This window comes from Planococcus citri, chromosome 4 (assembly GCF_950023065.1).
Source record: "Planococcus citri chromosome 4, ihPlaCitr1.1, whole genome shotgun sequence".
Classification (NCBI taxonomy): Eukaryota; Metazoa; Arthropoda; class Insecta; order Hemiptera; family Pseudococcidae; genus Planococcus; species Planococcus citri.
In genome coordinates, this window is record NC_088680.1 from 70,947,639 (window position 1) to 70,973,537 (window position 25,899).

The window sequence follows — 25,899 nt, forward strand, 5'->3', positions numbered from 1 at the left end:
AATTTTTCAGAGTTTTTGAAAAATATTTTGTGTGACCTGTAAAATATGGGTTAAAATTTCGTCAGGAAATAAACAATTCCAATCAAGACTTTTCTGAGCATATTTAAAGAATTTTGACCCCAAAATTGGATCGGGACTATCGTTGAAAAAGGTCTGACCTATGGAAACGAGTAAGTTTTTGAAGAAAATTAAAAATTTCCACCAAAAACTTTTTCAAATTTATGGAAAATTGCAGCATTATTAAAATTTTTGACTCCTTTGTCGAAGTTTTAACACATTTTGATAGACTGCGTAATATTTTACGGAAATATAAAGAATCGTGACCCAATAGGAGTTTAAAATTTTTAAAATTCGTCAAAAATAGTAAAATATTCAAAAAATTAATCGAAGATTCTCCTCGGAAAATTAAGTATATTACATGGAAATTATACAAGGGGGGAATGTTCAAGAAGAGCGATCATTAAAATATTAAAAAGAGAAACATTCGACAAAATTATGTACAATGTTGATTTTAAAAATCGTAAAATAAAAACGAAAACAAATTAAAACTCGACGTTTATGATTCTTCAATTATTTCATCGAGATTTTCTTCGGACCTTTCTAAAATTGTATTCTGTATCGACGATACTTTCTGACGATTTTTCTTTACAGATAGAATTTTTGTAAGCAGTTTTTTCGCTTCGCCGGTTAATTTTTTATTACTCTTTTTACTGAATTTCTGTAAAAAAAAAGTTTTCGAATAAATAAACCGTAATTTTACAAATGAAAAATAACACATTGCTTACTTTTATAACTTTATCCATCAGGGTTTCTAAAGTAGGTAACATGACAGGATCCGTGCAAGTTAAATCTAAATAATCTAATCCTTTGAGCAGCACGGCTTGATGTGTCGAATCATTCAAATCGATTATATGATTACATAAAGAAACAGCGATATTGAAATGCGTATTTTCGCCAACTTCCGGCTAGAATATGATCATAAAAAAGGTACATTAGGAACCGAGTGAATTTAAATTCACATGTCCGAAAATAGTTTTAGAATTACGTACGTTTTCGTGAACAAAACTCGGACTGGTTAGATTACATAAGACTTTGAGGACGCTTTTTTGATCAATTATACTCAGAGGATTATTTACAGGCGCATTGAATAAGGTATCCATCGTAGTAACGATCGCATTTTCGAATAAAGACAACGACCACGAGCAATGTTTAACGTAAAATGGAAAAAAGAAATTCAAACAGTCTCTAATTTCAACCGATTCCTCTGAAAAAAATAATCAATCATTAAATTCCCTGCTAATTGCATCATTTTTTCATAATTTTTCACGTACTTGAAGCCGGATGGAACCATATCAAGATTAATCTCGCTAAAACTTTGGAAGATTTAAGCTTTCCGGCCGCCATTAGTTGGCATAATCCATGAACGACGGTAAAACGAGCATCTACGAACTTTAAATAGCTTAATGAAAAAACTATTCCAACAGTTTACGGCGAAGATGCAAAAATGCACGTACTTCATCGTTCAATAAATCTACCAGTACGCTTATGAAGGTATATCCTGACACTCCAGTATCTTGAGCGTTTTCTGGAGGTTGCATGTCGTCTCCGTTCTCTTCTGAAGAGAAATCAGACGAATCTTCGTCGTCCGTATCGGGAACGCGATTTTTACGTACTTTTCGTGTAGATGAAATTTTGGCATATTTCTCATCTAAAAAAACAACGCAGATAGTAATTTAAAAAGTGAAAAAAAAAATAGTGGCGATGGCGGTGCGAAGCGTTCATTTGTTATAAACTTACAATCATTCAGATTATTTATATCGAATGCGTTGGGTCCGTAACACAGCAAAAAATCGAAAATCACTTTCAATGCACTTGCGCAAATGTCGCTCTTACCACACTAAAATTATGAAAAAATGATCACAATTTATTATCGATCAATATAAAAATGTGTGAGAATTGAAAAATAATAATTTACCAATGCAAAAAAAGTAACGAAATGTTCTTTGGCCAATGCAACATCTCTGAGACAACACGAGCCTAAAACTTCTGTCGCCAAAGGTGCTATTACACAATTATCACTCTGCGAACAAAATACGACATTTTTTAGCGAGCAGCCATCAGCATTCGTTATTCCTAATAATAACTCTTACTTTACATCCTGGAAGGACGAGCATTTGAAAAAGCGTCCGAAGTTCCGGAGTTAGTTGTTTAACAATGGATAAATGCAGCATTTCTTGCAATATTGTCAAGCTTCTACGAACGGTAGCCAATTCCAGATTCTCCCACGGGTTTTTAGGATCTTCTTCCTAAGATACAGAAAATCCAGGATTAAAATCAACAGTCAACTTTGCACACTGGGAAAATAAGGCAGAATGAACAAAAGTACTTCTTCGTGATCAGATATACTGTCTTCTGTAAAATTAACCGAATTAATACTTCTGGTTCCCATTAAAGTGGCTTTCAAGTCTTGAATTTTATCTAGCATGTCGGATATTTCGGCCTTTAAATCTTGAGCTTTGGTAAAATCTTCGTTTCTTATAGCGTCTTCTTGTTGTTCTTTTAGTTCGCTTATTTTAACGTTCAATTGAGCTATCTGCGAAATTATTTTAAAATTTAGTCATTTTCTCATTGTAAAATTGAATTATAATTTTTAAAAAATAATAATAAATACTTTAAATTTCATATCCTGCTCTTCGTTCGGGCTCATGTCGATTTGTTCAGTGGAATTAACAGGACGAGACTGATCATCATTATCGGCAGCATTGGGATATAGCAAATCGTTAATCAGTTCTGTTATTTTGGAGATACTCTCGTTAAGATTGGTTTGCAGCATGAAATATAACTCTGTCACCGGTCTAATGGTCTCCATTTCGATGTTTTTCAGTAATTCGACGCACAGAACTTTTAATTCTTTCCTACGTGAGAAAATATGAAAATTAAAATGTTTTTAAAAAGAACTTATTTCAACCAATTTACAGTAGGTAATCGTTCGTAATTCGAAACAAAGATAATATATCACTGGAAATTATTCAAACCACAGTTGTTTCATACAAAATACGATTTTTACCTTCCGACTTCATCGCCGTAATCGTAAGTTTTACACAATTCGACGAGTTGAATTAAAATAAATTCTTGTTCTTTTTTCCTCCATGGCTGATCATCGGAAAATTCAGTCGAAGTAACTTCGTAATACCTAAAAATATGAATTTTTCGAAATTAAAATCGATATTCCTAAGGACTATTACGTAATATCGTAAATATTATTTCCTTACGTTTTAATATAAGTGCAAAAAATGCTGAGATCGGGTAAAAGACCATCTTGAGTAGCATCGTAAGATTTGGAAGATTCCCACCGGTAATTATTCTTTTCCGATACCATAGACGATTGAAAAAACACGTAACATCTCCAAAAAAACGCTGATTCCGGATTCAATTTATCGAACGTGACTAAATTCATACTATCCATAATTGGTTTCAACGTTTGCAACGCGTTTTCGTCAGCCGAGGAACTAAATTGAGAGAAAAATTGACGAATCAAAACGTTAGAAATTGGAAATATGTACTTCAAAATAAGGCAAACACTCACTGAAAAAGAGACATCAGAGCTTTCGTGGTCATTTCCATAGAACGGACTTGTAAATCTAGAGCTTTCAGGAAATCTAAATATTTATAATCCAGTCGTTTAAGCCAAGCTGGTAACAATACACTCTTCACCGTGTTCCTAACCAATTCTAAAACACAAAAGGCAAATCAGAGGCGAAAAATATGAATAAATGTACCTTAAGAAATGAATTTCATTACCGTTGTTGTCGTAGAGACCGGTATCTAAGAGCTGTTTTCTTTGTTCGATGGTGAATTGTTTTATATGCAGTCTACTCAAAACTGTGTACGCTTCTTTGCGTACTTTTTCCGATACGTCATCCGTGCGTTGGATGATTTTCTCTATCAAGTATCTGTGTACTATGGATATTTTGGATAAAGCTAGTCTTCGTACTTCTGCGGATGTGTCGTGTTCCATACAGTCGGCGAGAGCTGCGAAAAAATACGTTTTAATATGAGGGAAAAAATTCTGTAACGGTGTAGACTCGATTTCCTCTAGTTTCAAGTGTATACCTTTCGTGACTGGGCACGTTTTATCTGAACTATCTTGAAGTCTGTACACAGCGAGAATAGCTTGCATTCTAATCACAGGAACTTTATCCTAAACAAACATCCGAAACATTAGATGGGGATCGGATCGGTGAACGTTCAGATCAATTGCATCAAAATTGCCTTTACCTTGATCCTTTCGAGCATTATTTGAACTATCATATCGCAAATCTTGATATCCAACATGGCATCTGGACTCATCCTGAGGAGTAGTTTGGATATAAACTGACAAACTCTCTTCCTAACGATCGGCGATGGTACATCGTGATTCTAGAAACGTCAATATAGCTGTAAGAAATCAATTAAAATCGGCCTCGAGATATTACAACTTACTTTCTTCATGAAACCGAACACATTATAACACAATACGAGCGTTTCTTCGGGTACGTGCGAATTATCCGGCGCATCTAATCCGGCTACAGTTATGATAAATTGAGCGACGAATTCGAATACTTTATCGACGGCGATATTAACATCTCCAGGAGCACACATGACCGTTTTAAGACACGTAATAAAACTGCTGGTGAATTCTTCATCGTCAGCCTGCAAAACCGGACGTAAAAATGATCAAATTTTCAACCGTGAAAATGAATTTCGTCGTTGACTTACTTCGTTATAAATGCGAATTAATTTCACGATCAGCGACTCTTGAATATGGTCCGATTGAGATTCGTTGAAAATGGTCGAAATTTCCGCGTCTTTCCTGATTTCAAAATCCATAACGCAGCATTAAGGAGGAAAAACTACGGGAAAACAGAAATTATCAATTTTTCATTCAAGAAAAAAGCGCAATTGAGCGCGTTTTTCATTCAAAAACATAGACCAATTGGAAAGGTTCTTGTTGGAAATTAAATTTATGAATGACGTCATTCATACGTTTCACGATGCAGTTTACATTTCAACCAATCACGTGCGTCGAATTAATCAATACGAACGAAACGATCGTTAAAATTAGCCAATCAGAATTCAGCATTTTTCAAAGAACGAATCTATCCATACAAATTGCGAACTCGCGAGTTGGAAAAAAATTGACACAAACGTAGTGCAATAAACCAATGAGATTTCGTTACGGAGGCAGGGGTTCATAACTTTTCATTAATCACGTTCACATTGTTAAACGTCGTTTCTTGGGATTAATTTTTTTTTAAATCTGAAAATTTGAGAATTTCTAGGCCTAGTGGTCGGTTTATAATCGTATTCGTGTTATTGATATTATATTGACAGTCGTTTAAAAACATTTTAATTACAATTTATTGTAATATTAGTAGTGATATGCATCGTGTTTTCGTGCTGTAACTAAAGAGAAAAACTTGTAAAAAGTATTCTTTGTTTGATGTTCTAATTTTAAAAAAACAAAAGTAAGAAATAATATTCCCGTGCTTGCTTTCTCGCCCATAGAAATATAAGTATTGAACTTTTAACTTTCGTCGACTGTTTGCTTCGTATTTGTCGGCGTACTTTTAAATCATTGCCGTTTAACCTTGCTTTCTAACATCTCGATGCCAATCATCGAATAATCGTACGTTTATTGCAAACTCGGTGTATCGAGACTACACTTTTGCACCCAAATTGTAATATTCGGAAAAAGCAACATCCTCCTCGTATAAATCACGCACACGTATGACAATTTTGGCGTAAAAATTCGAACCAAGTAGCACCTATAGGTAAGTTGGGTTAAATTAATACAACTCGAAGACAGAATACAGGTGTTTCGATGGCTCATTACATCATTACTACGATCAATAATTATTGGAAATTGAATCGCGTATTTCGTTGGTTCATTTCCGTTATTTTGCGCGTTTTTGAATTTTCTTCATCTTTTTGTTTATATTACGCCAGAGTGTCGATGGTATTTGTTTATACGTTATACGCGCTGTGTAGGTTTTTTTAATGCTCTATGTGAAAATTTAACGACGTAAAATCGTTTCGAAAAGGAAGCATTTAACTTTTCACCAGCATCGTTACGCGCACGTGATGATGAGTGAAAATTTTTCGCTCTCGAATTGACCAGTGTTTCGGTGTTTTGATAAGAGAAAGGTCGTCAACTGAAACACTCGCGCGAAGCTCGACAGATACTTATATATCTTATGTTCAATTTTGTCATAAAGTCATGTTCTCTGATGATGAACCGTTTTATGTTTTCAGATGTCCGCAATGCTGTTTGAAATGTAGGAAAAATCCACGTCTTGAGATTCAACTAATAGGCATGGGAGGTTCATTAGATAAACCGAAAACTGATAAACACAACGAGCACGGATGCGGTAACGGACTTAAATATGGCGTTGCCAGCATGCAAGGATGGCGAGTCGAAATGGAAGATGCTCATTGCGCTATCACGGGCTTGAGCGACGAATTAAAAGACTGGTCTTTTTTCGCTGTCTTCGATGGACACGCCGGTGCCAAGGTTTCCGCTCATTGCGCCGAACATCTAATGGAGTGTATTGTAAATTCCGAAGAATTTCGTAGATCTGATTTCACCAAAGGAATCAGGTAATTCGGATTCATTTCGAAGCACTTTAGACTCGATCATATTTGCTAATTTACTCGGACGATTTTTCGCAGATCGGGATTCTTGCATTTGGACGACAGCATGCGTACATTACCGGAATTAGCTAGCGGTGAAGATAAATCGGGATCAACGGCCGTTTGCGCTTTGGTGTCGCCTCAGCAAATATTCGTAGCTAATTGTGGCGACAGCAGAGCTGTGATTTGTAATTCAGGTGTACCAACTTTCAGCACTCAGGATCATAAGCCGGTATTACCTGGTGAAAAAGAACGGATTCAACGTGCCGGAGGTTCGTTTCGTACGTTTTACTCGGAGCTGAGCTCTGTTTTCATCGAGAGTTGATTCGATCGTTTTTATTATTTTGCAGGAAGTGTTATGATTCAACGAATTAATGGCTCGTTAGCGGTTTCAAGAGCTTTAGGCGATTACGAATATAAAAATGTTGAAGGACGAGGTCCCTGCGAGCAGTTAGTGTCACCAGAACCAGAAATATTCGTAAGAGACAGAGACGATAAGGATGAATTCTTGGTGTTAGCGTGTGATGGTGTTTGGGATGTCATGTCCAACGAAGATATTTGCAATTTCATCAGATCTCGTCTTCTTATAACAGATGATCTCGAAGCCATTACCAATCAAGTAGTTGATACTTGTCTTTATAAGGTAAAAAAGCAATGATTTCTTCATTCAAATTTTTTTTTTTTTTTTTTTTTTGAAAAAGAATCGTCTTTGTAAACATTTTGTCTTTATTCGATCACAGGATAGTCGTGATAATATGAGTATTGTACTAGTCACTTTCCCTGGAGCACCTACTCCATCTCCAGAAGCTATTCAAAAAGAGAAACATCTCGAAGAAGTTATTGAAAGACGAGTCAGAAGTGAGATAATGTTCCCATCTCGTACAAATAAAATAAGGAATTGAGCGTAATATTTTATTGTTTCTTTTTTGTTTAAATTCGCAGGTATAATTAGTGAAAACGATCATGTCAGCTTTGGAAAAGTATTGCATATGCTGGAAGAAGAGGATTTACCCGATTTGCCTCCTGGTGGTGGTATTAGTGCCAAGTGAGCCAAATTTCCACGTTTCATTCGTCTATTTAAACGTATATTTGAAATTCTAACGTTATTTTCTTCATGTTTAGGCGAAGTTTCATTGAAAGCATATTCGTTAAACTATGTCCAGATCAAGCCAATACGCTTAGTGTAATTATCTAACTTTTTACCTATTCAAGTAGTTATTCGATAGTTGGTAAAAATTATTCTACGCCAAGATGTGTTTTACAAGAATTGCAAAAGTAGCATCTCTGTTTAATCAGAAAAACTGAAATATTCCAATAAGTATTTCGATAGTTCGATTAAACAAATCATACCTTTGCACATTCTGCAGTTGACTAATTTTTGAAAAATTCATCTCGATCACTTTGAAACTAATTACGTTATGTTTATGTTGCAGGATAACGAAACGTAATTTAATGGGAAATGACGAAAATATGAAAAAATGAATCAATACCGTTTAATTAATTATTAAGTTTAACGAAACAAAAATTTCCTATTTCCTATACCAATTTTAATAATCAAACTAGTTTTGTAAATATTTATTATTTTTTTTTTTCGTTTGTAACATACTGGAAGAGTTTCTAAAATTTCCATTGAAACAACTTCGAGTTCATATCAAGTTTTAACATTTTAGTTATTTAAATTATAAATATAATATTAATTTAGTTTTGTTATTAGCCTTTGTTTAATTCCACAGTTTTTTTTTGCCAGTAATGGATGATTTTTTTTTTCTTTCAAATAAGTGTTATAGATTTTAAGAGTTACGAAATTGTGTACAAAAAAAAACAAAAGAAAGAAACTAAGCTCTTAAACTAACGATGTGTGCGTTTTTTTTTTTGGAGGGGAAATAATGATGATCATCAAGAACATGACTTGTCATTTTTAGTTATTACTTTTTCCCTGTCTGTCTTTACATATTTTCGAGCTTAGCTAATTTTTATTATTATCGTAAAATCTTGTTCTTGTTAGTTAGATTCGTAAGGTACTCGGTAATCTGAAATTAATTGTGTATGTTTATGTTTTCCCCAATTTTTCCTTCTCTTTTTTTTCTTTTTTCTTCTTCTAAGTTATGTCGGATACTTAAAGTATTTTTATTTTCAAACAAGTATAGAATGTATATTTTAAATACTTGTTATTACGTTTATTTTTTAACTTTACGACTTTACCTAAATTTTGTACAATCGGTTAAAAAATATAATTTTAACAGTTTTTTCAAACAGATGTGAAGAAAGCGATTAATAGTGATAGCAATATTTATGATATTTTTTTTCTCCATGGTAATTTTAATTTTTCTTTATTAAAATGAATAAAAAAGGTACTAAGTTGATTAATATTTATGTATTTAGTACGAGTCGAATTGGATGTCGGGTTCCTTCGCAAGTTTTACCGAGTTTCGATCAAGATTTAGTGCGAGAGATTATATAGATAAATACGTATGTATTCGAAAAGTTTGTTTACCTTGCTACAATCGTTATTTAAAATTAAATTATGAATTGTTTCTTCGAGACGAAAGAAAACAAATTATGTTGCAAAATCATTAGATTAGGAAACTAATAACAATTACGAAGTTTATATTGTGGTGCTTTTCAATGATGTTAAATTATCTTCCTTCTTTTTTTTCACGAGATATTGTGTTTCCGGGATGAATATTCAATAGTTTTTCATTATCGGAAAAGTTGAAGAATTATGCAAAGTCATCATAAATTATGACAAAGTAAAATGCTGACTGTGTAGTGTATATTGATTTTTTTGCTCGCTAGTGACGTAAAGTAGTTGTTACGTAGATGATTCGCAAACTTTAAAATTTTTTCATCTAAAAAAATCAGATCAGATATTAACATTTCCTGGATCCAATTTGATCCAACCAGATCTCATCAGATAAATGTTCAGATCGAATTAGATCTGTTCAGATTTGACTGGATCAAATCTTTTTGCCCTGAGCCATGTTTTTCAGTTTTGAACGGTGACGAAACCGTTTAGGAGGGAGATGGGTTGTTGGCAGAACCCAAAATTTCGTCAAAAAGTCAACAAGTTTTTACAAATTGGTCATATTTTAATTAAAATTGCTAAATTTCACGACTCGAGTAAAATTATTTCGAAAAGTTTAAGGATTTATTGCCAACGAAAATCGATAAATTTTATACCTAATCTCGACGAATTTGATGATTTTTTTTTTAATTTAAAAATTGACAGCAAAAATTGGCAAGTTTTGTGATTTTACGAAATTTACCAAAAGTCTTGAAAAAATATGAAAGTTTGAAAATTGACTAAATTTAACAAAATTCGTTAATCGACAAATTTATCAAGTTTTAAAATATGAATTTTGCAATTTAAAAATTTATATGGACTCTGTTCGTTGAAAATTTTGCTGAAGTAAAGCATGATTGCGTCAATTTTACTGTAGATACCTCGAAATAATGATCTGATCGAAGTTTTAAAAAATTAAAAATGTCGAGGGCGAAAAAGTTGATTTCTCATTATTGAATAACACGAATTTTCGAAAGCTTCTGCCTTTCGCTTTGCTCGAGCCTGTTTACTTTTCTTATTCGAAATTGAAATTTCTAATAAAAAAAAGAAAAACTCGTCTCGTTTGAATTCAAAATATGTCGAATACAAGCTTCTTGCATAAAGAACATTGTTTAAAAAAAAATTCTCGAAACTCGAATTTTTGAAAGCTTTTACCTTTCCTTCACACCAGCCCAACCAGTTCACTTTTCTTTTTCGAAATTAAAATTTCTAAAAAAAAAATCATCATTCAAAATCTGAAATGTTGAATAATTTTTTTACTTCCTAAAATACGAATTTTTGAAAGTTTTTGCGTTCGCTTCGCTCAGATAAATTCGTTTTTCTCTTCTAAAATGAGACATTAAAAATTAAAAACCGAAAGTTAAAATTCCTATAAATAAAATCATAAATAAAATTGGCAAAATTGCCATTCTATCTTTTAAGCTAATTTACTGCAAAAACTCGACATTTTATTCTGAAATTTTTTTAATTTTTTCAGTGTTAGACGGAAAATTTCCAATCCACATTCCACATCCCTTTTAAAAAATACCTTCTTCGTCCTTGATTTTTTTAAAAAAAAAACTAACAATTTGCAAAAATTTTTCAAAAATAATTAATCGAGTTGAAAAAATGATACTTTTTACTTTCTAGTAAAAATTTATCTATCTTCCTTTTTTATAATACAAATCAATACTCATCTCTTTTAGTTTTTGAATAAGTAGTACCTCGAAAATTGTGCAAAGAACCAGTTTTGTAAAAAATTGAATTTTCCAAAGAAAAGGTCTTCCGCTTCTTTACATTTTTGGTACTTTCAAAACTGAATCAGTTTTATAAAAGGTCGATGAGTTTTATATCTATATTGAATCAATTTATTTGATTGAATTTTTGTAACGAAGATGTAAATATGTAATATTTTTTACGTTTTTTCCTGAGTAAAATGTTCGATGAGATCTTACAGAGCGTCAACCTTTAACCATCTGTTGTAATAATGAGCCATTATTAAATCATACGATAATTCTCTGGAATTCTGGATCCAATTTGATGTTCATCAGGTTTATTCAGTTTAACGTAAGTATCGAACAATCAAGGTCCAAGGATCGGTATAACGAATTGATGAAGTGAAATGCGAATGGCGATGCTGATAAGGATAAACAATTTCTGCGCTTCATGTTTGAAATTTGGCTGATTTTGTGATATTGACACCATATTTTTGTACTTGATTGCAATTTTATTTAAAACCAAACATGGTTATCAGATATTTTCGTATGTTTGCTCGAAAGCCATTACCTTCCTCCAGAAGAAGAATTCAACCAGAAATAAAAGATGGAAAAATCTGCGTTCCTTGTAAGTACCTATATACTGTGTAATGTGTTACCTATATGTACCTACCTTTTGGAAGCGGCTATCATTAACCACGGTTTTTTTTTCATATCCAATGTCCAGTACCTACGGTTTTGGCCAAGATGAATGGAAAGTTAGATGACCTCGGGTCACTAGTTAATATCGTTAAGCCTTTGCTCCTTCTGAATGCGGTAGGCTGGGTCTCGTTACTGATGTTGTCATTGTATTGTTTATTGTAATTCCATTGAATATTCATTATCATTTCATTATACCTAATCATTATTTGCTAATTACTTGGTTTTAATTTTTCAGGGAAGATGTTGAGTTTTTCAGGAAAGATGTAAATGTGCGGAAGCTGCAGGATAATAAAAGTGAAGACTGACATTCCGCTCCTGTTTCATCGTGTTTAAAATAGTCTATTCGACTATTCTTACACATTGTAAATATGTACTGGAGAAAGGAAAATACAATACCTGTGTATAAATTGAAATGTCTTGTTTTTGTACACCGTTAGATTATAAGTAGAGGTATCGTAAAATTGAAAAATCACTCGAACGTGATGTTTTTCACTCACCATATGACGTAGGTAGAGTAACATTTATGATATATTAGGTATCTTCAAAGAAAACATGCTTCGTAACAGTTGAGTATTAAAATCGAACAATTTGATTGGGAGGGTAAACATCCAAAGGGAGTGCTGGATACAATAATATCATTGGCTTTTATTCTTTGATACTACATCTGCTAGTTTCATATTTACGACCAACCATGGTACTGTAAGAATACACCGAAAATTGTGTTAAGAACCTTCATTGCGAAATAGGTCTTCTGCACATTTTGGTATCTTCAAAACTGAAAGAGTTACATCAAATCAATTCATTTGATTGGAATTTTAAAACGAAGACGTAAACAATATTTTTTTCGATGAAATCTCATTAAATCAGATACGATATTTTCTGGATCCAAATTTGAAGTCTAGATTTATTCAAATAAACGTTAGTATCTGATTAGAACCAATCAAGGCCTCCAGTGCTATCAGAGCCGAAGGATTTTGCAATCAAGATTGAAAATGCATAGTATTTGACTTGACGACGTTTGGATATTCTCATGTAATCCTACATAAGGAAAACACACCGTACAAAATTTCAAAGTTAGCCATACGAAATAAAATTAAAAAAAAAAAATGTTGAAAACATTTCAACTGTATTTTTAGGAAAACATATTTTATTCGTCGATTTTCCTCACGAAAACTAATACAAAAATAACATTGTTCAAGAACATGTACTAAAATCAAACCGACTCCTGTTGCTCCGATACCTCTTCTTGGTCATCTTTGAATATGTGACTTCCAACCATTGCAGCCAGATGCGATTGAACAGCTGGACTAAGGGTCATGCCTTCAATTATCTTCTTAGCTAAATTTTCGGTTTCGCCGTAACCATTATTTGCACTATACGTTACGCATTCCTTGAAAATAAGCAAAACAAAAATAATATTTAGAGATCGTAACAACGTAACCGACAATTGAAATAATTTACGGTTACCATAGCTTGTTTGACATTTTTATTTTTCACACAATGATCCATATATAAGGATAAAACTTCCGGGTCCGGTACACCGACGATGTGGTTTTCATCTTGAATCAATTTTTTAAATACTTCTGTAGCTTTGTCAAAGGCATTTCCATGTAGAAGTAGAAGAATAGCTTCACCGAGCATTTTACCGGTCCACCTGTTGAAATAATTACATCGATAACGATTATTAATTGATCAACTGGCCAATTTGTGGGTACTTTAGAATAAATTGTCGAATACTTACTCAACGGGTATTTGACGCTGTTGAGATTTTAGTTCAGCTTTTTGATAAACGGACCACGCAATATCCGATAGTACGATCGCAGTTTCCGATGGTGGTTCGGTATATGGAACACGATTCAATACCATACCTTCTAGAAGAGTTGACAATAACTGAGGTCTGTCGTAAATTTCAAATTGCACCATATCTGTCCATATACGTTTGTATAGATCTATTGCACCGTTCATCGTAATAGTTTTTATCAATTCCTAAAAAATAATTTTTGTATATTAAAAAAACAAGAAAAAATTACAGCGGTGAAATATGTAGAACCCAAACACATACTTCGATAACATTTAGTTCTGGAGTGTAAATATGAGGTACTAAATAATCATAAATGCGCATTATATCTTCTACACTTTCCGTGTGGAACAACAAGTGGAAGTAGTTTCGACTGTTGACAGAAGAAGGAAAAAAATAAATAAATATTTCGATGATTTTATGGATCGCACGAGAACGATTACTCACTAATATTGCGATTCTTTGAACGAAGTTCCGATGAAATTATAATTATCGCCTTTCCAAAGCAATCTGTTTATTCTATGAGCTACTTCTTTGTCACGTATCATGTATCGACATTTCTCCATCACCAAAGGGAAAAATGTCGTGTCCAGTGGATCCTGGATTTTCATTTCTCTGCTTTCCAAATCATCTAGTATGTCTTCGATGACATTTAATTGTTGGCCTCCTAAAGAGAAATCAGAAATTGGATAAAAGCAATTGTTCAACTCTGAAATATTACTAAAGAAGCCGAAGAATTCTTACTTTCGTTATAACAGATTCTTAGAAGATGAGCATACGATGCTAAACTTGGCAGAACATCGAACTGTTTCACTTCTGCTATCATTTTTAGGGCGAACCTCTTAGTGTCTGGGAAATTAGGCATGCGAACTAAACTCTGAAGCACTGCATTCAATGTATGAACATTTGGCTTCAATCCGTAATCATTCATGGTTGTGAGAATGTTCTGAAATACATACACACAAATGAGTCAATTTAACGTTTAAAAAAAGCTCGTTAATCAAGCTCATGAACGCGATCCGAGTCTCTCTGAATACCTCAATGATTTGCCATCGTTGAGAACCTCCATCAGCTCGGTACGTAGCAACAGTTAGCAACGCATTATATGCATCTGTCGACAGCACCAATTTTTTTTCTTCAGCTAAAGCAAAATATTGATATGCTTTCTCAATCTGAAAGAAGAACTGGGTTATTTTCTTGTCCACATCGAATAGCGACAATTATGAAAATGATTAAAATACCTCGAAATATTTAACCATTCCTCGTATTATTGCGGAATATTTTTCACTAGATTCGGGTAATTCTTCGAATAGTTTCATAGCCAAACCATTATCTCTAAAACGATAATAATGAATAACCAAATAGTACATACAATTATTACAATGAATATTTTACAAATTTCTGTAATAATATTCGAGATACTAACTTCCATGTTTTCTTAACAGCGTTACTGTCTTTATTCGATTGAGCAAACCATTTTTCTTCGATAAAATCGGGACAAAATTCTTCAGTTTCGTTGAAAAAACAAAGCAATTCTAGTAACGCTTGTTTATTTTCATCGCTTATTTCTGAAATACAAAAGAAAAACACATCATGAAACACGCACATACCTTACACGATGCTTGCAAATGAAACAAAAGGCATACCATCTCCTCTATTTTTCATAATATTATAAACTGTTACAGCATCGTTGACCGAAGGACTTTTAATTATTTTGTACAGAATTTCATTGTCCAAATCATCGGTTTCATCGTATTGAGCTTTAGGGAAAAACACCTGCAAAATTCAACATTGAGGGGTGATAACGAGCACGAATAAAATAAAAGACGGATTAAATTAAAAATTCACCTCGATTGGTGGCTCAGCTTCTCTGTGCTGAAAAAGTTCAGGGTTCTCGTCTCTTATCCATCGGGCTGCTTTTCGACCAGATTCTTGAGCTAGTGAGTAAATTCTCTTATTGTTGTTTGACATCGGTATAAGGTACGGATCATCATGATATTTAAAATGAGCTGCTGTAGGATCTGCTTTGGTTACATTGGCTAATGCCTGAAGAAAAACGAGAATTAATCTAAAGATAATAAATCTTGACCATTACAACCGTACCTTCAAGATATCTGTAGGACCTCGTGGAATTCTTTTAGGAATAATTATTTCTTCATCGTCAGCAACAGCAGTGGAATAGTTGAGTCTTGAAATAACACTTTTATTCAAGGTATTTACATAGCAGGAACTGCATCTGTAGAAGAATTAGTGGTTAAAATAGGCGATTTTTAGACGTAGAATTTAGTAACCAATTACCTCGTATTTTGGAGTAGTTTTAAAATATTCATTTTCTGGTTTATATTACACAATTAATTCAAATAATCATTTCAATCCGGTGTTTAAAACTAAGCACGCCGGAGTTGAGAAATAATTTCGATTCGAATTCAATTTTGATAAAAATAAATGATAACATTGCCGAAATTTTTTTCTTGCACGATGGCCACACTGATTGACTGTCACTAACGCTGAAATCACGACTAGCGACGCAAATCGTAACTAAGATTGAAAATACGACACTAGCGCTAAAACACGACTAGCGGCGCAAATCGTAACTAAAATAAAAAATATTGAATTCACTAGCGCTACAAACACGTAGTGGTGAAAATTGTAACTAAAATACTGAATTTCACTAGCGCTTGAACTGCACAGTGGTGAAAATTGTAACTAAGATGAACTTCCAAAATTTTTTTGTCGGCTTTTCATCAAAAAAGCTGGAAAAGTGTAACGTAAACATAAATGATCATTGATCATTGATCTACGGTTCCAACTCAGTGTTTTACGAGTAATATTTTAATTAATCTCCGTTTTAATAGTTTTAATGTGCTTGTGGGAGTACAGATATCTTGAAAAAAAAAGAACGACGGTACCGGATAGATAACTCAAGCCGATCAAGTAGTCCTGATGTTCTGAAAATGGATGTAAAAATATCTCTTGAATTGAACCTTTTTATCAATTTATGATTTTTGGGATTTATTTTATGATCTAATTGATGAGATATGTTTTCGGCGACGTGAAAAATTACATGGTTATGATGTGAGTACCTGTTATACGTATTCATTCGCATTATGTTGGATTTAAATCTTCCTTTTTTGCCTACGTTATCACTTTTAATGATAACACCTCTTGAGGCATAGTACATTATTTTTTATGCATACCTTTCGATTTTTGCATTATGACATCTAAGACATTAACTCTGTTTTTGCAGCTATTGGGTTCTGTTCAGAGTATCAATTTCAGCGACTGATAAGTTTCCAAAGCAGAAACGATGATACCTCTGGTTCAAAGAGACACGAACACCAACAACTCGTACGGCATAAAGGCCCGCATCGAAGATAAAGTTAAAGGCTGGATCAAGTTAATCTTCTCCGATCGGAATTCCCGTAATTTATTTCTCTTTCTGATACTGAACTTATCATTCGCATTTGTCGAACTTCTGTATGGTGTATGGACCAACAGTTTAGGCTTGATATCAGACTCCTTCCATATGTTCTTCGATTGTACCGGATTACTCGCTGGATTAGTAGCATCTGTTATATCAAAATGGAAACCCGACGATAAATTTTCTTACGGTTACGTCCGAGCTGAAATATTAGCTGGGTTCGTGAACGGTCTGTTTTTATTATTCATCGCATTTTTCATATGCTCCGAAGCTGTGGAAAGGTTCATCGAACCACCGGAAGTGAAACACGAACGTCTATTTGTTGTTTCTGTGTTAGGATTGTTAGTTAATTTAGTCGGTATTTACGCATTCCAACATGGGCACCCGGGAGGCCACTGCTCGCACGGCGGCCACTCGCATGGTGGTCATTCTCACTCTCATTCGCATGGAAATCATAGCCACAGCCATAGTAATAACGTCGGCGGGCACAGTCATCATCATCATCACCGAGAGAATGAAATTTCTTCCGCTGGAAATTCTCATCTTATGAAGGGAGTCTTTCTGCATATTTTGGCAGACACTCTGGGTAGTGTAGGCGTAATCATATCGGCTATATTAATGTACGCTTTCGGTTGGATGCGAGCTGATCCGATTTGCTCGATGTTTATATCAATACTGATTGCTATCAGTGTCCTCAGCCTGATCTCCGATTCATTACTTATCTTGATGCAAAGGCAGCCTAAAGAACTGGACGAAGTATTACCACGTTGTTACCAAAAGGTTATGCAATTGACGGGGGTGTACAGTATACAAGAACCTCATTTTTGGACTTTGAGTAGCGGCGTTTTCGTTGGCGCTTTGAAACTGGAAGTTTCCAAAGCTGCAGATTTGAAATACGTGGTCAGCCACACGCATATGATATTCAACTCCGTCGGAGTTAAAAATTTGTACGTTCAGTTGGACTACACTAATATGTAATTATTGTTCATTGATTTTATTAAATGCGTAAAAAATTTCAAAATACATTTATACGCTCCATGTTTTACGAATTGTTAACAAAATGTTGTGATAAGGAGTTTTTTTTTTCGTCTTGAAAATGTTGATAGTTGAATACCGATTTCTATGTGCTTATATTTCTTTTTTTTGTACGTAAATAAAATATACATAAATTGTTATTAATACGTAATTTTTATTTTTCACTTTTGGTGTTCACACGATACTTAGACTATATCACAGAATCAAAGAAGTATAAAATGAATCAACATCATCATAATATTGTATTAAGGATCAAACGGTATAGTGGGATCCAAAATACTCAATCGGTCGAATATACTCATAGGTTTAGAACTGCCCGAGTTCCCTTTAGAATTTTCGCCTAGTTTCTGGAATTTTTTTGATTCTTCTTTTTGTTTAGTTTCCTCGACAGGTTTTCTGAGACATTCGTCCTTCGCTGTTTCTACTTGTTTTTCAATTTCTTCATCCAAATCTGTATCGGCATCGTAAACATTTTCTACACCTTCATCGTTCAGCTCCATTTCTTCTTCAAATTCTAAAATTAAAATTGCTGTAACATTGATAATCTAATGGAGATTTTCAATTGAACAGGAGGTATTATATTACCTGAAGCTGTATCTTCATCCATCTTCACACCCAACTTTCCCTTCAGTTCGTTGATTTTCTTTTTCTTCGAATTTAGTAAATTGAGAAAACGATAATATAGAATACTCTCCATATTATTTTTATCAGCTTGAAACCGTTTCATCTGCTCCAGAAGTGACTCGTTACCTACACATGAATATATATTTTTATTCAAATAGTTCGATGAAAACACGACGAAGAATGAAGAATCTGACAGCTAACCTTTCATCAAAGCTTCATTCAACGACTGTAATTCATCAATTTTCTTCACGTATTGATTATTTTCATTCAAAGTTGCATCCAGCACAGCGAGAATCGATGTTTGAAAATCAACCTGTGCAACAAGAATTTAATTAGTAAATAAATAAATAGGAAAAAATCATGATGATCTGATGAATCAAACGAAGTAATTTACTTTATCAAGTTTTATACTGGTAAATTTTATTTTTATGGAATTGGCCGAATTAGTTTGTATGCTTTTTTTCAAGTAAAAGTTATCTTCGGCTATGCTGTACGAAAATTCTGAAGATGATGTTAGAAAGGCTTTCCGCAGTTCTTCAATATACTCCTTCTCGGACAGGTTTAATAGATTACTTTGATCGGAGATGTAACTCGAAGAAATCTGAACATTGTAAAATACATAATTTATTTCATTTTTCACATAGAAAATCACTCTTGCAGAGGAAATATAGCACTTACTTCTCCTTTATATGCTGTATTGTTATCAAAGACAATCATAGAAATACTCTTCCCTGAACATTCTACTTTCACTTTGTAAAACGAATTCGGATTATTTTCAACCGGTAGAGTTGTAACACACGTAAAATCCATACTTGAACTTTCTTTAGAAATTTTCTTTACAAATTTTCAAAAAATCAGTAAGTAATCACGAATTCACGATTCAAATTTTTTCAACATTGAATTTGATTTTGATTACAAAATAAGGCAACACTCACATGACAGTGTTGCAATTTGTATAAATCATAAATTTAAATTAAAATCCTGGAAGTTTTGGAAAAGTCAGTTAGCGCTTCTAGCGACATTTATTCAAACTACAAAAATAAATGAGAAAAAAGTTGAAAAAATTGTTGTGTTTTGGGAGTGGATTTACAGATTTACATAAAGGAAACCAAATCGCCATGTTGTGTGTAGTGTAATAATTTAGTGATTTTGTGTAACGTAAACTTCTGAATTGTATTGTACTTTATTATTTAACTAATTATTACTTTTTTAATAATAATTAATTTTTCTTAACACTATAATAATGAATCCAGAATAGTAAGTATACTTTTTCTTCATTGATCTATCAAGATTCACGTATCATTTCATGGTAGTGAGTCATCTGTTTTCAACTATGTAGAATGTAATACGTATTAATTATTTGCTATCATTCAATTTCTGAAAAATAAAGTAAAGGGTATCATGAAATGGGGTTGAATTGGTGTATTTTTTGAGTACGATATTTCAAGTTTTGAAAGTTTCAAATTTCCATCACGTATAATGTATGGGTAGTTTCGTCTTTGTACGATTCTGATTCTTCAGTTTTATTCTTGGATAATTGTACTTTTTCTGCATTTCAATTCAGAAAACATCGACGAAATTCAATTTAAAATCAAACTCCATCATAATTGTCACGTTCGATGTTTACTCGAAACATATTTCATTGGTTCTTTGTTATTACGAAGCGATTATGATTAGATAAAGAGAAGAACAAGTATAATACGCAATTATCATTTTGTCCCTGTAAGACGCCAATTGAATAAAATTTCCTCGTTACGAATGCCAACTTTTTCTTTTATCTAGCTATAGAAGCGTAGTATTTGATATCGGCTCGATTTCCATCACTTTAACCTGGTTTGTTTCTATGATTACAGCGATTATTTGTTCAAACTGCTTCTTATCGGAGATTCAGGCGTTGGAAAATCTTGTTTATTATTACGGTTTGCTGTGAGTATTCTTTAGTTTCATTTTATATACGATGAACTATATAGTATTCGTTTGACTAATTGCATTTCATTTTTGTAGGATGATACGTACACAGACAGCTATATCAGTACAATTGGCGTTGACTTCGTAAGTAATATGTTTTTATGCGTGTAATTCGTGCTTAGATGACTTGTACTTGGGAAATATTATCTTCTTGTGACGTCATCGTATTGGCTACCCTTTTCTGATGATGTGTATTTCGTCTTGAAACCGAAAAAACCCGAAATACATCATTCGAATTCTAGTATAGTGAGAAGATTAATTGCCAGAGTAATTTTATTACTAGGCCGATTTGCATTTGTGTAAATAAAGGGCAAATTTTTACGGTCGTTCGATACACCGATAATAGTGTAACGTATGTGAGCCGGCTTCGGTATGAACTTGATAAAAATATTTAGTTCGAGGTACTGGGTGGTGATGTGTTATGAAATTTTCATCTTATTACTAACGATGTGTTTTTATTTGATTTTCAGAAAATCAGAACCGTAGATCTGGATGGCAAAACGATAAAATTACAAATTGTAAGTAGACAGTTGGTTTTCTTTGTGTACCAATTCTGGTGTATAATGTGCCATATGTTGTTTTCAGTGGGATACAGCGGGTCAAGAAAGATTCCGTACTATTACGTCGAGTTATTACAGAGGTGCTCATGGTATTATTATTGTATACGACTGCACGGATTTGGAATCGTTCAATAATCTAAAACAGTGGTTAGAAGAAGTCGACCGATACGCTTGCGAAAACGTTAACAAATTACTAGTTGGAAACAAATGCGATGAAGTTACCAAGAAAGTTGTCGATTATACGACCGCCAAGGTATGAACTTGAATATTATTCCTCATACAACACGAATCGTATCAACTCTCTCAGTATTTTATCCACTATCAGTAAAATGATAATACTCGTAGCATTAGGAAGTCGTGAATATGTGGGGCGTTCCAATTCCCACGTACTGTTAGCGACATCTCAATGTATGAATGGGCAGTGTCGATTTATTTTTGGATATGATACTCGACGAGGTTTAATCTCGAGAAAAAATAAGTTTCCGATAGTATCGAGTCGACTTTAAATTACGTTAGGCCCAATTTCAACGAACCTAGTCGAGAACGACCTTTTTTTTTTAGTGCATATTGCAAACTAACTATTTGTATTCTCATTTCAGGAATACGCGGATCAGTTGAATATCCCATTTTTGGAAACATCCGCCAAGAACGCAACGAACGTCGAGCAAGCATTTATGACGATGGCTTCGGAAATTAAAAACCGAGTTGGTCCTCCATCTTCAGCGGCCGCCACCGAATCGGCTAAAGTGAAAATCGATCAAGGCCGTCCAATAGAATCGAAAAATTCCGGTTGTTGTTAACGACCTGCAGTGAAGAAAATCGTACGTGCGAGCCGCCGTATCTATCCTCATTTAAATAATATCTGTTTGTTACATTGAAGGTATAGTAAATCGTAATTAATTCTTTTTTTTTTCGCTCTTTCTGCCCCTCCCCTTCCCTGTCCTGCTCCCCTGAAATCGAAAAAGCTCGCAAATTTTTCGGTATTCAAATTGTACCTATTTAAGTTTGTTCGTTGATGATGATTTTTTTTTTTTAATATTTATAGAGATATACATATGTATTTTATAAAAACACGCACCGTTGTCGTTTATGTAATTTTTTCGTTGTGTTTCTCAATTTTAAGTACCTGCACTTGATATAAAAAAATTAATTTTCCCAATCCTAACAAAATGGGCGAAGATAAAAAGTCTCGGTAGTCGGTGATTCAGAACCAATTTTTTACTGTAGGGGAGTCTTCCTGAGTAATATTTCTTATTATTGTCATCGTTGTTCGTGTTGTTGGCGTATCTCGTACGTGTAAATTTGTCCGCGTGGTGCGTCTTTATTATATTGTAGTACTTAATAGAATTTTACTTCGAACCATTATAAATTTTGTAAAAACGAATATTATAGGTTTGATGATAATTTGTTTTTGTAAACGACGCCTTCGACTTTTTTTAAATCAGGTGGAGGTAATCCGTCTACCGAACGATCCGATGCATTTTTCGATCACTCGTATCGAAAAAGAGTGAATCAATATTCTTCGTAGTTGATCGAGATGGAAAAATTTTCACTTAAACTGGCCCGATCGCATATCACACTTAGTTAGGATAACGATAAGATTGTCGAAATAATGAATGAAGCAAGTAGTTTGAATTTTTAATTCGATTTTCGTACGAGTTATTATTTCGAGACGATGTAATTTAGTAGCGATGAAGTCTATCGATAAGAATAACGAGTATTTCGAGGTAGCACGTTGGCTAATAGCATTTTAGCTCCTCGGTTTCACTTTAGGCCTTCGCTAAATTCTTTTTTTAAAAGGCCACGTGCAAATTTCTACTTTTTTTTTTTTGGTAATCTTACGGAAATTATTATTTTACAAGTATTTTATCTATGATTTTTTTTTTTCATTATCTTATCTCTGGTTATGTACTATATAAACTGAATATATTATTTTGAATTTTTAACGTGGTGTTGTGTTTATGTGTGGTGTGTATGGTTCGGCTACCGAGACGGGGAAGGGTAAATCTGAATTTCGAGAAGATCATATTTTTAGTGATGTTTTAGTGTAGTTTCAAAAGGATTAGGTCGAGGGAGGATTTTTTTGGAGATAGTTTGGCGTAGAAATAAACGGTTCTAGAATTTATTCGAAAGTGGCTTAGCGATCATCGAAATGGTTTTGAAATTTCGAGAGATTTTCAAATGTGTTGTCGAAAATATTTTTAGAACATTTTTCAAGAATATTGAGCCCAAAATTGGGTCACGATTTTCGAGATTGTTGAAAAATGTGTCACAAGACCTATAAAAATGAATTTAAAGTTTTGCTAGAAATTTGAAAACTCCGGCGAAAATGTTTTTCGATAATTTTAAACCCAAAAATAAGTTGAAATGGAGTAAAATTTTGCTAGATATTTGAAAACATCGACAAAAATAGTTTTTTGAAGAATTCTGAGTCCTAAATTGGAACTTGATGCTTCGTTTGGCATTTCTGGAAAAACTGTCGTGTGTGATTTGAAATTTTGCTAGAAATTCAAATACTTCTACAAAAATATTTTTTGAGCATTTTGAAATAATTTTGAGCTCAAAATTGAGTCAAAAAGTTGGAGAATTTTGAAAAAATTGTGGACAAATAATATTCTAGAATGAAATTAAACTCTGTTTTTGAAATTGTTTCTGTGTATTTTTGGTAAATTGCAACTATGAAATTAATACGAGAAAATTAATGATCTTGCTTTGGAATATTATCAAAAGTTGATTAAAAATTTCCATAATATGGAAAGTAAAAAATTCAGCTGGTGAACCTTTATTTTATTTTTTTTATTTTTATTTATTTATTCAAATCTAAACCGTTTTGACAGGTTGCGTGACATTTTTTCAAAAATTCCGAAAATTATGATCCGATTCTGGGTTTAAAATTCTCAAAAAACATTTCCATTGAAATTTTTGAATTTCTCGAGGAATTTTAGCCCATTTTGATACATTGTATGACAGCTTTTTTTGAAAATTCCGAAAATAAAAACTCAATTTGGACTCAGAATTCTTCAAAAATTTTCAAAAAACATTTTTGTTGAAATATTTGAATTTATCGCAAAATTTTAACCCATTTTGAAGTTTTGCATGACTTTTTATTCCAAAATCCCGAAAATCATGATTTAATTTTGGACTTAGAATTCTTCAAAAGTGCTCAAAAATTTTTTCGGTGAATATTTGAATTTTTCGTGAAATTTCAACCCATTTTTGATAGGTCGAAAGGTCATTTTTGAATAATTCTGTAACAGTTCATTTTTATTCAAAATGTGGGGAGGGGGAGGTGAGTTTAAAATTCATCCACGTCCAATCGTGCGAGCAGATGAATTTTCCCAAAAGGATCAAATTGGTTTAAAATTGAAATTGTTTGAAATGTAGATACCTTTTTTTTTTTTTTTTTTTTTTTTATTCTGAAAAATAATATGTACTTACAGAATTTGGGTTTGTAAATCATCGCGTAAAATAAAATTTCAGGGATTCAGGGATTGAATTTAATTTCTTTGATATTTGGAAATCTTGAAAATTTCAATTCGGTTTGTGAATATTAATAATATTGTACATAATTTGATTCAGTCGAGGTATAAAACTGATGTTTGAGTTTTCATCCTATTTTTGACCTTCCAAACTGAATGGAGGTGGATTTGCATCGCCCTGGAGCCTTCAACAGATTTATGAATTTTCAGTTTTGAAAAAATTTATTTATGTAATTTTAAATCAATTTTTTAAAAAAGTGAAAAATGTGTCATTGTGACCCAAGTTCAACGGAAATTGTGCTTAAATGTTGCCATTAATATTTTTTAAAAATCGGATCCTCAATCTCCCCCCTCCCTATTTTCATTTGTCTCATTTTTTATTATTATTACGGTTATTTTAACGCATTTTTCGAATAAAGTTCATCAAACTTTCGATTAATTAATCAATCTGCATGTTTCAGCTCTCACACAATTTATCCAACAGTAAATTATCCGGACATCGAACACAATAGTTTAGTCGAATCGAACAGAATGGCTATCGCAAGATCTGCGTTTGAAAGAAATACCTAAACTAAATTCCTTTTTTAATTATAACACTTTTTACTTGAATTTTATAATAATACATTTTATAACACGAGTATATACCTTTACCTATTTAGAAGAGAGTTCAGAATAAATTCAATATTTTTAATTTTTTTTTTGTTTCTGTATAGTATCGATAAACTTATTAAAAATAATATATTTAAAAAAAAAACAAACAGCTTGGTACAGTATAATATATTAATGTACTATTTATTTTTAAATAAATCTGTAGCATAATTAATGAATTGTTTATATATCGGTTATCGTGATTTATAATTATATTACTATTATTATCATCATGAAATTACGTGTAATTTTTTTTTCTTAATTATTATTATTGTTATTACGCGTACCGTATTTGTACATAATGCGTACGTTTTGTATCTTCTTCAGTTGTTATACCTACTACGGAAAAAATGTTTAATTTCGAGCGATGTTTTTTGTCTCCGAATCCGAGCTAGAAAATATTCGCCAAGCTTAATGTTATTTTGTAAATTATGCTTTTCTTTTGCATCTAATACATGTATTTCTCTTTCATTTATTGCGAGTTTTATTATCGCGAATTGACGACGAATTGTTTTATTCGTTGATAAGAGAAAAAGGTGTACAATGCACGTACGTCTACGATAACGTTTTTTATTTTGGCTACTTTTTATTCGATTTCGATGATTACGTGTTGGCTAAGCGATTGGATCGTTATCGTCGAGAATTAGTCGTACGCTGTACCGAAAATATCTACGGTTTTTCGTTTCTATTTTATTCATAAGTTAAACCATCGCGTAAACCGTTACTTACCGATTA

General features: G+C 32.9%; 6 protein-coding genes across 8 annotated transcripts; 3 read left to right on the forward strand and 3 right to left on the reverse strand.

Annotated features, from left to right (window-relative positions):
* Window positions 1-391: 391 nt before the first annotated feature.
* On the reverse strand, window positions 392-4,988 carry Cap-G (Chromosome associated protein G). Its single transcript, XM_065364885.1, has 18 exons — window positions 4,759-4,988; window positions 4,483-4,692; window positions 4,279-4,419; window positions 4,114-4,201; window positions 3,802-4,032; window positions 3,587-3,731; window positions 3,273-3,509; window positions 3,068-3,193; window positions 2,672-2,915; window positions 2,387-2,593; window positions 2,151-2,306; window positions 1,976-2,080; window positions 1,798-1,897; window positions 1,515-1,708; window positions 1,332-1,449; window positions 1,050-1,264; window positions 786-965; window positions 392-718 (listed from the first exon to the last, which is right to left on the reverse strand). Exons 1-18 carry the CDS (start codon window positions 4,867-4,869, stop codon window positions 557-559), a joined length of 2,970 nt encoding a protein of 989 aa, XP_065220957.1. The 5' UTR covers window positions 4,870-4,988; the 3' UTR covers window positions 392-556.
* Window positions 4,989-5,251: 263 nt separating this feature from the next.
* LOC135845983 (protein phosphatase 1B-like) lies at window positions 5,252-9,035 on the forward strand. 2 transcript variants are annotated; one of them, XM_065364896.1, is made up of 8 exons: window positions 5,252-5,813; window positions 6,295-6,639; window positions 6,712-6,944; window positions 7,023-7,315; window positions 7,413-7,530; window positions 7,615-7,717; window positions 7,795-7,855; window positions 8,106-9,035. In XM_065364896.1, the coding sequence occupies exons 2-8, from the start codon at window positions 6,356-6,358 to the stop codon at window positions 8,118-8,120; spliced, it is 1,107 nt and encodes a 368-aa protein (XP_065220968.1). In that variant the 5' UTR covers window positions 5,252-5,813; window positions 6,295-6,355; the 3' UTR covers window positions 8,121-9,035. The 2 variants fall into 2 exon arrangements, with proteins under 2 accessions (XP_065220968.1, XP_065220969.1); XM_065364897.1 differs by having other exon boundaries at window positions 5,252-5,507.
* A 3,725-nt stretch (window positions 9,036-12,760) lies between these two features.
* LOC135843494 (small ribosomal subunit protein mS39) lies at window positions 12,761-15,884 on the reverse strand. The gene is made up of 13 exons (XM_065361410.1): window positions 15,728-15,884; window positions 15,533-15,665; window positions 15,278-15,475; window positions 15,076-15,205; window positions 14,856-14,997; window positions 14,671-14,764; window positions 14,467-14,601; window positions 14,174-14,375; window positions 13,877-14,096; window positions 13,694-13,802; window positions 13,373-13,617; window positions 13,099-13,285; window positions 12,761-13,021 (listed from the first exon to the last, which is right to left on the reverse strand). Exons 1-13 carry the CDS (start codon window positions 15,757-15,759, stop codon window positions 12,845-12,847), a joined length of 2,004 nt encoding a protein of 667 aa, XP_065217482.1. The 5' UTR covers window positions 15,760-15,884; the 3' UTR covers window positions 12,761-12,844.
* A 277-nt stretch (window positions 15,885-16,161) lies between these two features.
* Window positions 16,162-18,029, forward strand: ZnT86D (zinc transporter 86D). Its single transcript, XM_065364711.1, has 2 exons — window positions 16,162-16,504; window positions 16,677-18,029. The coding sequence occupies exon 2, from the start codon at window positions 16,737-16,739 to the stop codon at window positions 17,826-17,828; it is 1,092 nt and encodes a 363-aa protein (XP_065220783.1). The 5' UTR covers window positions 16,162-16,504; window positions 16,677-16,736; the 3' UTR covers window positions 17,829-18,029.
* LOC135845862 (uncharacterized) lies at window positions 18,020-19,419 on the reverse strand. Its single transcript, XM_065364712.1, has 5 exons — window positions 19,188-19,419; window positions 18,904-19,110; window positions 18,711-18,822; window positions 18,471-18,635; window positions 18,020-18,399 (listed from the first exon to the last, which is right to left on the reverse strand). Exons 1-5 carry the CDS (start codon window positions 19,317-19,319, stop codon window positions 18,131-18,133), a joined length of 885 nt encoding a protein of 294 aa, XP_065220784.1. The 5' UTR covers window positions 19,320-19,419; the 3' UTR covers window positions 18,020-18,130.
* Window positions 19,420-19,603: 184 nt separating this feature from the next.
* Window positions 19,604-25,635, forward strand: Rab1 (RAS oncogene family member Rab1). Of its 2 annotated transcripts, XR_010558850.1 has the most exons (7): window positions 19,605-19,766; window positions 20,363-20,435; window positions 20,514-20,561; window positions 20,948-20,995; window positions 21,063-21,290; window positions 21,637-21,917; window positions 24,978-25,635. XR_010558850.1 is itself a non-coding variant. In XM_065364713.1 (6 exons), the coding sequence occupies exons 1-6, from the start codon at window positions 19,753-19,755 to the stop codon at window positions 21,835-21,837; spliced, it is 612 nt and encodes a 203-aa protein (XP_065220785.1). In that variant the 5' UTR covers window positions 19,604-19,752; the 3' UTR covers window positions 21,838-22,983. The 2 variants fall into 2 exon arrangements, 1 of the variants encoding a protein (XP_065220785.1); XM_065364713.1 differs by lacking the exon at window positions 24,978-25,635 and having other exon boundaries at window positions 19,604-19,766; window positions 21,637-22,983.
* Window positions 25,636-25,899: the final 264 nt, after the last annotated feature.

Excerpts from the sequence above, each read along its gene's own strand:
- ZnT86D (XM_065364711.1), top strand. The coding sequence starts at position 16,737 with ATGATACCTCTGGTTCAAAGAGACACGAACACCAACAACTCGTACGGC.
- Cap-G (XM_065364885.1), bottom strand. The coding sequence starts at position 4,869 with ATGGATTTTGAAATCAGGAAAGACGCGGAAATTTCGACCATTTTCAAC. Across the intron at positions 4,202-4,278 it reads TAATGCTCGAAAGGATCAAG|GATAAAGTTCCTGTGATTAG; the intron begins GTAAAGGCAATT and ends ATGTTTGTTTAG. Across the intron at positions 4,033-4,113 it reads AACGTGCCCAGTCACGAAAG|CTCTCGCCGACTGTATGGAA; the intron begins GTATACACTTGA and ends ATTTTTTCGCAG.
- LOC135845862 (XM_065364712.1), bottom strand. The coding sequence starts at position 19,319 with ATGGATTTTACGTGTGTTACAACTCTACCGGTTGAAAATAATCCGAAT. Across the intron at positions 18,823-18,903 it reads CCAGTATAAAACTTGATAAA|GTTGATTTTCAAACATCGAT; the intron begins GTAAATTACTTC and ends CTTGTTGCACAG. Across the intron at positions 18,400-18,470 it reads GGATGAAGATACAGCTTCAG|AATTTGAAGAAGAAATGGAG; the intron begins GTAATATAATAC and ends TTTTAATTTTAG.
- LOC135845983 (XM_065364896.1), top strand. The coding sequence starts at position 6,356 with ATGGGAGGTTCATTAGATAAACCGAAAACTGATAAACACAACGAGCAC. Across the intron at positions 6,640-6,711 it reads GATTTCACCAAAGGAATCAG|ATCGGGATTCTTGCATTTGG; the intron begins GTAATTCGGATT and ends GATTTTTCGCAG. Across the intron at positions 6,945-7,022 it reads ACGGATTCAACGTGCCGGAG|GAAGTGTTATGATTCAACGA; the intron begins GTTCGTTTCGTA and ends ATTATTTTGCAG.
- LOC135843494 (XM_065361410.1), bottom strand. The coding sequence starts at position 15,759 with ATGAATATTTTAAAACTACTCCAAAATACGAG. Across the intron at positions 13,803-13,876 it reads TTCAAAGAATCGCAATATTA|TCGAAACTACTTCCACTTGT; the intron begins GTGAGTAATCGT and ends TTCTGTCAACAG. Across the intron at positions 13,286-13,372 it reads CAGCGTCAAATACCCGTTGA|GTGGACCGGTAAAATGCTCG; the intron begins GTAAGTATTCGA and ends TTATTTCAACAG.
- Rab1 (XM_065364713.1), top strand. Across the intron at positions 20,996-21,062 it reads AAACGATAAAATTACAAATT|TGGGATACAGCGGGTCAAGA; the intron begins GTAAGTAGACAG and ends TGTTGTTTTCAG. Across the intron at positions 21,291-21,636 it reads TCGATTATACGACCGCCAAG|GAATACGCGGATCAGTTGAA; the intron begins GTATGAACTTGA and ends TTCTCATTTCAG.